The sequence below is a fragment of the Pteropus vampyrus genome, unplaced genomic scaffold (genome assembly GCF_000151845.1).
Source record: "Pteropus vampyrus isolate Shadow unplaced genomic scaffold, Pvam_2.0 Scaffold231, whole genome shotgun sequence".
Taxonomy (NCBI): domain Eukaryota; kingdom Metazoa; phylum Chordata; class Mammalia; order Chiroptera; family Pteropodidae; genus Pteropus; species Pteropus vampyrus.
Window position 1 is genome coordinate 1,071,695 of NW_011889012.1, and position 9,949 is coordinate 1,081,643.

The 9,949-nt window shown below is 63.3% G+C and overlaps 1 protein-coding gene across 7 annotated transcripts in view; it reads right to left on the reverse strand.

The window, feature by feature from the left end:
• Window positions 1–9,949, reverse strand: part of SH3TC1 (SH3 domain and tetratricopeptide repeats 1) — a 39,140-nt gene that overhangs the window by 17,103 nt on the left and 12,088 nt on the right. For 6 of the 7 annotated variants that reach the window (XM_011373801.2, XM_023519680.1, XM_023519682.1 and 3 more), the window contains exons 3-10: window positions 8,931–9,005; window positions 8,163–8,290; window positions 6,890–6,995; window positions 5,927–6,073; window positions 5,020–5,230; window positions 4,481–4,557; window positions 3,473–3,668; window positions 280–413 (exon numbers count right to left, since the gene is read on the reverse strand). In XM_011373801.2, coding sequence (XP_011372103.1) covers window positions 280–413; window positions 3,473–3,668; window positions 4,481–4,557; window positions 5,020–5,230; window positions 5,927–6,073; window positions 6,890–6,995; window positions 8,163–8,290; window positions 8,931–9,005 — 1,074 coding nt within the window. The other variant, XM_023519684.1, reaches the window with a different exon arrangement.

The window sequence follows — 9,949 nt, forward strand, 5'->3', positions numbered from 1 at the left end:
TTGTCGCTCGTGGAGGAAGCCGAGCGTTCCCGTGGGGAAGGCGGGCGTAGGGGAACAGTGGACGGGAGCCGGGACTGGGCTGTACTCCGCTGACTAGACTCGGTCAGTCTAGAGCGAGGCCGGCCTCGGAGGGTTGATGGGACACCGGTCGGTTGTCCCTCCAGAAATCTGCCCCAAGCGAACGGTCCTAAATACTCGGCACAGGATGCGCTCGGTCCCTGCAGCCAGTGTGCGTTGCGGGGGGCTGGGGGGGGTGCCCGCAGCAGCACCCGCGCCTACCCAGGCTGTACGCCGCGCAGAGGTCCATGCCCGACGTCCTCGTCAGCAGCCGCCTGGCATCCTCCTCGGAAAAGCGCCCTTCCTCGCCGAAGAACGACCTTTCCTCCTCGCTGAGAAATATCGCATCTTCCATCCTGGGAAAAGCGAAGCGCCCCGTTCACGAGCGCAGGTTCCGAAGCAAACGCCGCGCAGTGAGACCCGTTTCCACTTCCTCCCTCGACGGTCAACCGCGCCCCCCTCCTGTGTCCCACAGCAAAGAGCTGCGATGACAAATGAAAACACAGGTGCCTCGTCTGGCCAGAAGCAGATGCCCGGGAGCCGACGAGGCCGTGACAGACATAGCGGGTCACGGCAGCCTGGGACGATGAGCTCCTGGGCAGCCTTCAAAGCCCCACCTCAGATGTCCGTCCCCCCGCGAGGCCACCGGGGCGGCTGTGGGCAGAATGGATCCTTCACCCAGGAAGCGCCCGCGGCCCCCCCACCCGCCCTCCGCCGTGCCCTGCACACAGTGCCCGGCACAAAGGCCTGCGTGCTGCGTGGTCGGGGACAGGGAGAACGGGAGGGACAGAGGCAGGGGACGAGAGGGGCAGGGACGAGGCCGTTTCGTTTCTAGGACTAAATTACCAGTGTCGTACAGAACTCCGACACGTACTTTGAAACTTGGAGCTATTTTGAGAAATTACAGAAAACCTTAGAGTAGCTTGTGGGACACTTGACAAAATAACAGGCCTGTGTCCTTCAAAAATATTAGTGGCATAAAAGACAAGAAAGACCGAGGAACTATCCCAGACCAAAGCTAGAAGACTAGGGAGAAAAGACAGCTGGTAACGTGCGGCCTGGAACCTTCTGTGGCTAGAGTGGGCATTAATGGGAAAACCGGCAGAATCCGAATCAGGCCTGCGGATAATAGTGCTGCATAGCGTTAACGTCCCGATTCCGACGGTTGTCCTGTGGTTACGGAAGCAGACGTCCTGATGCGGGGAAATGCTGCATTGTTTAGGAGTAAAGGGACCTCGTGTTGGCAACCTATTCTCAAAAGGTGTAGAAAAAACTAGAAGGAAAAGAGAAAAAACGGAGAAAGCAGACGTCGTAGCACGGCAGCATCCGGGCCCCGGGTGAAGGGCGTACGGAGACGTCACGCTGCTGTCGCAACTTTTCCCTAAACCTGAAATTACGTCACAGCAAATGAGAAGGAAAATCAGAGTAGTCACCAGGTGGCTCATTAAACGAAGGATGAAAGCCAGGGCCCAGAATAGGAAAGGTGTTCAGGACACGTCCATCGAGTGGATGAGGGAAGCCCTTAGGGCCCCTCCTGCTGTCAACGGGCCCGAGGGCTGCAGCCACACCGGGTTGAGGGAGGGGAACAGACTAGCCCATCCCCCCGGCTCTTCCGGCTCAGACCCTTGGAGTTTCAGGATCTGCTTCAGTCACAGGACCCCCAGCTGTGTGCCAAGAAGCAGTGGTCTCCCCGAAGATGATGGCAATCATCTATACCAGGGGACCCCAAACAGTGTTCTACAGAGCACCAGCTGGGACGTTTGTGTGACAAAAGGATTCTGGAGGTCAGCTTAGCATGGGAAACACATCTCGAGAAAAGGAAGAGTTTCACACTTCTTGGTGCCTTCTGTGTGCTGCAGACCACCCACCAGGGCGCATGGCGAGCACATCCCCATGCACATGAGGGTGATGAGGGTGGTGACAGACCATGGGAGGGGACACTCTCTGGGAAATGCCAGTCCAGCTGCTGCCCTCAGCACCCGGGCCTAGCCAGCTTCAAGCTGCTGTTGACCAATGGACGAGAGGCACAGACGGCCGGACCCGTAAGTTAGGGGACACGGCGACTGGCAGGGCACGTCACGACGCCAGAGTGGCCTCCAGGATCTGGCCTGGGAGGCGGTGGTCTGTCACAGTGCCAGTCAAGAGTGAGGTGGGGCGCCAGGGCTGGCGGGGCCCGGGAAGACGAGCGTCTCTCACCTGGGGGAGGCGAGGACGGGCCCAGAGTCCTGAGACCCAGCGCAGGGCCCCTTCCGTGCTCCCACATTCCCCGGGCTCCTTGACCAGGGTCTTAACAACAAAAGGTCAAGTGCAAGGGAAGAGAATTCCACCGGGATGGGCACAGCTCTGCTCGCTGACCACTGTCCAAGACCTTCACTGCTGCCCAGGGCCGGGCAGGAGGGACACAGGTGACCAGGAAGTCCTCCCTCAGGATTCCTTGATGGGGGCGGGCAGACACATCGACAGTGGGGTGTAGAAGGTTCACGCAGGGGAAAAGCTCAGCCAGGATGAACGACCCCAGGGAGGGGACTTTGGAGAGGGGCCTTGGGGGCCAGTGAGAGCCCCCAGGAAAACAGGAGGGTTAAGATCGGGGAGGGTGACAGCAGAGTCATTCTACGAGGGGCTGGCCGACCCGCAGGCGAACTCAGGGAGAGCCCACAGTGAGTGGCAGCCTTTGAAATCGCGGGTCACTAGGGCCTGTGTCATGGGGGGGCCTTGAAGGCTGGGCCCAGAAGCTTTCAAGGGTTTTATGATTGGAAGCGGCGTGGAGCACTGAATTGAACAGTGTCTCCAAATTCATGTCCTCAGAAGGCAACCTGACTTGGAAATGGGTTCTTTTCGGGTATAATTAAGTTAAGCATCCTGAGATGAGGTCATCGTGGATTATTCCGGTGGACCCTGAACTTGGCAGTGTCCTTATGGGAGAGAGAGAAGGCTCCATGAAGACAGAGGCAGAGCTCAGAGGCATGAGGCCTAGAGGGACACCTGGAATCCCCAGAAGCCAGAAGAGACGGGGAGCACCCTCCCCTGGAGCCTCCGGAGGGGACGCGGCCCCGCCGACACCGTGAGCTCAGGCCCTGGCCTCAGAACTGCTGCTTTGGGCCCCTGCTTGGTGCTCTGGACTCCAGTGCATGTGGACAGCTTTGCGTTTCAGGGAGTGCCCCTGGCAGTGCCTAGAGGAAGGACGCGCGGGGCCCAGACGGGAAGCTGACAAAGGGACAGAAGCCTGGGCTATCAGCCCAGCCCTGGGGACAGACCTGGGAGCAGACTCGGTGATGACGAGAAGCAGGTGGGAGGGGACAGGCTGCGCCGTCCAGGACAAAGTCCAGGTTGTCACCTGGGAAGCAGGTAGACAGCGGCAGGGTTCCCACGGGGGCGGAGGGGCGGGCTCAGGAAGGGGCAGGCCTCAGCCACTCACTCAGACACGTGGCCCTGCACGCTGACAAGACTCGTGGGCACAAACCCGACCTGGCCCGAGGCCACATGCCGGCCGACAAACCAGGGCAGGCCGGGCACCTGGACGCCGAGGATCTCGATGAGGTCCCCACTTTGGAAGGTCACCTCTTCGGGCCCGGAGCCCTGGTAGTCGGCCACCGCTGGGGCCAGGCCCATGCCTGTGGGAAGGTGGGCACGCGGTCAGCCCTAGGGGCGGGGCCTGGCCCACGGCGGCCCTCAGCCGGGGACACGCGGTCCTGCTGTGGAATCAGCTAAGGCTGTCCGGGGTGGCCATGAACTTGGCCACCACACACGAGGGGGTGGATATCTCCGTGGTCCTCGGGGGGAGGGGTGCTTTATACCCACCCCGAGGGAGAGATGCTGAGGCCCAGAGACCTTAATTAAGGTGGCCTGGGGCCGTGTCCTCCAAGGCCAGGAGTTCTCCGTCCCACCCAGGCGAGGCCAGGCCAGGCCCAGGGCACGTGCAGCTGTGAACTTGAGTTTCCCCCACCCTTCTCCGCTGGGGCCTCATGTCCATGGAACAGGGACACAAGGCCACCCCTCACTAGCCTGCCTGGGGTGGAGCCGGAAGCTGTTGACCGGGAGCCTAGGCTCCTAGTGGGGCTGGCTTTTCAAAGAAGACCCTGCCACATGGTCACCCACTAGTGCATGTGGCAGATCCAGCCGCGGCCGGGTCCCTGTCCCAGGGCCCTCGGAGGCGGTTAGCAGAGACCGGGAAAGGGCTCGCTGAACCGTCTGTGGGAGCCGCACCCTGGTGACCAGGAGCCCCCGCCCGGCCCCGCCATGGGCTGCGTGAGTTTGCACCGGCCTCTCTGAGCCTCGGCGACGGCCTTGTGAGCCGGAGAGGAGTCTAGCTATGTCTTCTGGCTTGGAGAGGAGGCAGGGCAGGAGCAGAAGCTTCCAGAACACTGGTGCCCGCCCTCCGTGCCCACGTTTCTTCCAGGGGAGAAAGGCGAGCGGGAATACTTACCCATCAACTGGGCGCCCGGCGTCACAGGCTCACTCGCAGAGTCATCGCAGGGGTCCCAGGGGACCCTAAGAGCCCATCTGGGAGGGGGAGAGAGGCCTTTGCTGCAGGATTTCAGATTTGGGGCAGAGTGAAACCGCGGAGCCTGGACGGTCAGCGGAGCCTGGACGGTGTCTCGCACGGACCCCACCCGCTTGCTCGGCCTTGGCCAGTGTTCCCGTGCGCTTCCTTCCTGTGGGCACCTGCCGTGTTGCTCCCCTAAGAGCTCCTCAGGACGAGCCAGAATACAAAGCAAGGGTCCCATCAGCACCCCCTGCAGCCACCTCGTCCCAGGACAGCCCTCCGGGGGGTGCCACTGTCCTGTCATGCGTGTGGCACCCCGAGGCCCAGCCGTGCGGTGGCTTGAAGCAGGAAGGACTGTGGCTGGGTCTGCCGGGGGCTCGCACTGCTCTCCGGCCGAGCCCCCCAGCCCAGGTTGGGCCGGGGCCAGGGGCGTCCCCGAGAGGCCCGGCAGTGGGAGGGAGAGGAGCGGGTGCACCTACTGGTGAAATGGGATCAGAGGCTCCGGCGTGGCCGCCGCTGCCGCCTCCCTGGAGGATGCTCCGAGGCTGGGGGTCGAGGGGTCCACCGCTGGTGCTGCCTCTCCCGGGGGGCCCGCCGAAGCCCGCCTCAGGGGCTGGGGGCCCCTCCCTGCAGCCCAGGGAACGGTCATTGCTCTCACATGGTGGTCAGGACATAGGACGAAGAAATGACCTTCAGAGTGACAGAGGGTGGTGATTCAGAGTGGCTGGGCACAGGGACGGCCATGCAGGGCCCGTCCAACCCCCCAGGATGGGCGAAGGCAGTGCCTGCACGAGCCCTCATCCCCCGTCTCTCCATCCAGCCGCCCAGATGCCGGAGGCTCGGGCGGCCAGACTCGGGGTGAAACCTGGGCTGGGGTCCCGCTCTGCCCGCCTGGACTTGCCCCGGGAGCTGGGCTCAGCCACAGACTCATGGGGCCTCAGTCTCCCCTTCTGTGCCGTGAGGGGCCAGATGGGTGACCTCAAGGGCCGTCCCTGCTTGGGCCTCCACCCCAGGGGGCCCGACCACAGCTGGCCGCCTGTGTTCCTCCCCGTGGCCGTGGGAGTGGGGGCGGGGGCGGGCAGCTTTACACTCTGCTTGCTACAGGCTTACAGCCCTTTGCGTGACTGCTGTGGCCCTCGGAGCTACAGCTGAGCCAGGAACGCAGCATGGGGGGCCGTGCGGCAAACCCCTCTTCTGACAGGGTCTTAGAACTAAGCGGCAGGCCCGGGCACATCGCTGTCAGGTCGCCCCACGCACCCCTCCCTGCCTGAAGCGCCCTGCCAGCTTCCATGTGCACGCCTGCAGGGCCCCGCTGCTGCCCGAGCTCCCGGCGTCCCCAGTGCACCGCGGAGCTGGCCGGGGTCCCTGCTCCCCGAGCAGCACTACCTTCCTGCGTGAGGAGGCCCTCGTGCGTCAGCTTCAAGGCCTCCTCGTCCACGTGGACCCGGATGGTGGTCTCCTCGTCCTCATCGGGCTCGAGCAGCCAGAAGGCCTGGTCCACCAGCAGGCTCTCCAGGCAGTGGTGAGTGAAGCCTGGGGGAGCCAGACACGCCTGGTCACCAGGGCTCCAGCAGGCAGGCCGGGGGGCCAGCGCTGGCCGAGCCCTGCACTGACCAGGCCCCGGCTGACCCCCATCTGCCTCTGGGGACTCACAATAACATCCACAACACAGCAGCCACCAGCCCGAATGTCTGAGCTGCAGGTGGACCAGCCGTGACCGTGGACAACTTGTTTGACCACCCTGTGCCTTGGGAAGGCTGGACGAGGACAAATCACTTTCTCTCGGCCCCTCGGTCTCTGCGTCTATGACCTGGGACGAGAGCGTTCAACGGGATCATGCACGCAGGTAAGGGGTGGGGCGGGGGCGGCATGGGCCCTGCTGGAGGCACACAAGGAATCGTCCCTAGAGTTCTTATTTTACAACTTCCTCAGGCCTCAGACCGGGTGGCGGAGCGAGTTCTCCAGGAGACCAATCGGACCCCACAGATGCCTCCCCGTAGAGTGGAGAACATGCTAGAAGGAAAGCCCTGAGGTGGGGCGCGAAGTAGCAGCTTCGAGCTACTGGTCCGTGCCAGGCAGCCGAGCTCAGCTTCCCCCGGGTCCGGTCGAGCGGAGCCGGGCGGGCCAGCACCAGACAGATCTGGAGACTGAGCCGAGCCTTGCGGGCGGGTGGGCCTTGAGAGTCTGCGGCTCCGCCCCGCACAGCGCCCTCCTGAGCGTGGGCAGGCACGCCTGCTCTCCGGTGTCTAACCTACTCTAGAGCCCCTATTTGTGACACAAATGCTTGGCATGTGACAAGTTCCTGCAAGGGGAGTCCCCGTGGCCGGGTCTGGTAGGGAGTCGCTTTACCAAGAGCGTGGTAGGTAGAAAACTTCCAGATTTCTTCGAAGGTCTTGAAGGTCACCACGATGCGGTCCTGGTCGCTGTGGAGGGACAGCAGCCTGGCCGACAGCTCCTTACGGGGAAGAAGCAGGAATCAGAAACAGCCCCAGCAGCTCTGAGGCGTCCGGCCACCAGCACGACAGAGCCACGCGGCAGAAACTCTGCAGAGCGACCTGCCAGGGGCGCGAGTTCGCGGCTGACTCCCCGGCAGCCTGGCCGCTCCCTTCCTGCTCCCCGGTGCCCCTACCACACCCTGCTCCTTCCCAGAGCTCATGGGACCCTCATGCCCTGGACCCGCACCCCCTGCGACTCCCCTCCCGCAGCTCCGCCCCTCCCCCTCGGCGACACGCGGTTCCGCTCTGCTCCGGCCGAGCCCTTGGCCCTCCTTTTCCCGCTGGCAGCGTTTTCCGGGCTGACCCCAGTGTCCTGGTCTCCACCCCGTGAACACTCCTGGTGGAGCACTAGGGCGACCCCAGCTGACCCCGCTGCACTCAAGAAGTGTGCGTGTCGGGGGAGGGGCTGCTGTCATCACGGACGGACCCTCAGTACATGCACAGCCGGGAGGCAGCCCTGAGCCAGCGGCTTCGCTACCCACCCCGCCTGGCACCATGGGTGCAGCTGAGTACCATGCGGATGCTGCACAGTGCTGCTCCACTCATAGGACCCTCACGTCGGCCCCCGGCGTGATAATTCTGAGAGTTCACAGGGCTAAGGAGCATCGGCCAAGGTCAGGCAGGCTGACTGCAAGGTCAGATGGCGACCGCCCAGCTCCAAGCCCCAGGACCTTGGCCGTGGGCAGGTCGCCTGGCCCAGCCCCCTCCTCCACCATCCTGCCAGACCGTCGTCCATCATGCGAAGGCCGACAGGGCCCTGGCTCCATCAAAATCAAAGAACGGGATCAACTCACACTGGTTCCTTTTACTCCCAACAAAAGAGACCTTAAAAATGCTGGCGGGGGGAGGGCACAGGAAGGAAGGGATAGGGGGACGTTGGGAATGGGGTGGCCCACGCGTGGCTGGGCCCGCAGGGAGCGAGCATGTCCATTGAGTGAATGAGGGGAGCCATTAGGGCCCCTGCAGCCAGGACTTCCCTGGGAGGGCCGGACATCACGAACCCTCTGTCTCCTCGGCCCCCTCCTCCGGGCAGTCCTCTGTCCTGTTCTCCACTGCGGGCCCTGCGCTCGTGCTCACCCAGGCTCGTGCCACCCACGTCCTCGGCCCCGCAGAGGAGCCGGACTCACCCCGAGCGCACGGGCCACTTCGCAGCTGTCGTTCTCCAGCAGGCGGAGGCGGCCCCGCAGAGCCTGCTGCAGGCCGGGGTCCGGCCGCCCGCTCTTCCTGCGCACGGCCAGCAGCTGCAAGGTCAGGTCTGGAGGGGGCACATCAAGGTCGGGCAGTCTGCCTGGCCCAAGAGCCCAGCCCACGAACACAGACCTGACTCGACCCCCACGTGAGGCACAGCTGTGGAGACCCTGCACGCTTGCTGTCCCCAATTCCCTTCCTCGTGAATGAGTTACCTGCTGCCTACTGCCCACAGAGCCCCCGGACAGCACACTTTCTGCAGAGGGTCCTGAGTCGCCCAGACCTCCAGCCCCGACCTCTCCCACGACCCCAGCTCCAGACAGGGGCATCCAACCTCCAGCATGCACCCCACAGAAGCCTCAACTCACCCCAGAACCAGCTCTTTAGTCTAGTTCTTACCATGTCCCACCTGTGACCCCACCCCAGAGTATCACTTCCCCTGCGTGTGGCCTTTGGGCATGTCCCCCTCTTTGAGTGGAAGCAAATGTAAAGTCCGGGGAGGCCCTCGGCAAACGTGGGTGAACCCAGGGTGAACGCACCCCACCCCCTGTGGAGACGCAGAGTCCTGGGCCCTGCCCCAGGCAGGCGGGATCAGACTGGGCACAGGACCTGGGCACCTGCATTTAACAAGTCCCCTCCCACCCCACGGAGGGAAGAGGCGATGCCCAGGGGTCCCGCACCATGCCCCCAGTCCAGAGGATGTCTACCTGTGGGGTACGCTCCCATCTGGCCGGGAAGGGTCCCCGAGGCCCGCCGGGGGACGCCAGGGGTGAGAGCACCATCTGTAACAGAGCAGGTCTGTGATTACAGCGAGAACAGGCAGCTCACAGCTACGAGGTGCTGGCACCCCAGCTCTGTCTGGAACAACAGCCATGTGTCCACACCCCTACAAGCCACCCCGCACACGGCCTCCCTTCCTCCAGTGCCACGAAGCCCGGCGAGGACGGACGGCGTGTGCGCGTCCTTCTGTGCTGCAGCAAACGCCCCCAGGCTTGGAGGTGTCTGCAGAAAGCACGAACGTGCCACATCGCTCTTCCGGAGTCTGAAAGGCGTCTTGCCGGCCAAAAGCAAGGTGTCGGCAGGGCCGGCTCCTTCTGAGGCTCCAGGGGAGAATGTGTTCCCTGCCTTTTCCAGCTTCTAGAGGTGCCCGCACGCCTTGGCTCGCGGCCCCTTCCTCCGTCTTCAAGTCCAGAAGCCCAGAACCTTCGCTTTCTCTCAAACTCCAACCCCAGGATAATCTCAGCTCAGAATCCATCACTTAATCCCATCTGCGAAGTCTCTTTGGCCACAGGAAGTCATGTATGGATGCACAGGTTCTGGGATGAGGATGTGGACTTCTTTGAAGGCCATTATTTTGCAGACCACAGAGAGGAGGTGACGGCTCAGAGGGAACTTGGGGTCTGGAACAGACAGACCTGCGTCCTGATCAGGCTGCACCAGCTGCTTATTGGGGGTGACACGTGCCTTGTGAGGCTGGAGGGGTGCGGCTCGCAGCCTGGCGAGGATTAGTGACATACCCTGAAGTTTGGGGTCAGAGGAGGGGCTCACACAGGGACCAGAGCCGAGGACGGGCTCTGGAGCGCCGAGTGGCACTCAGTCCTCTGCTGTCACCCCCCGCTCCTCCATCCAGCTCCCAGTCTGCATCTTGGCCGGGCGCCTCGTCTCTGCCCTGCCCAGTCTGCTCATCTGTAAAACGGGACGAGCAACCGAGGCCTTAGGGTCGAGG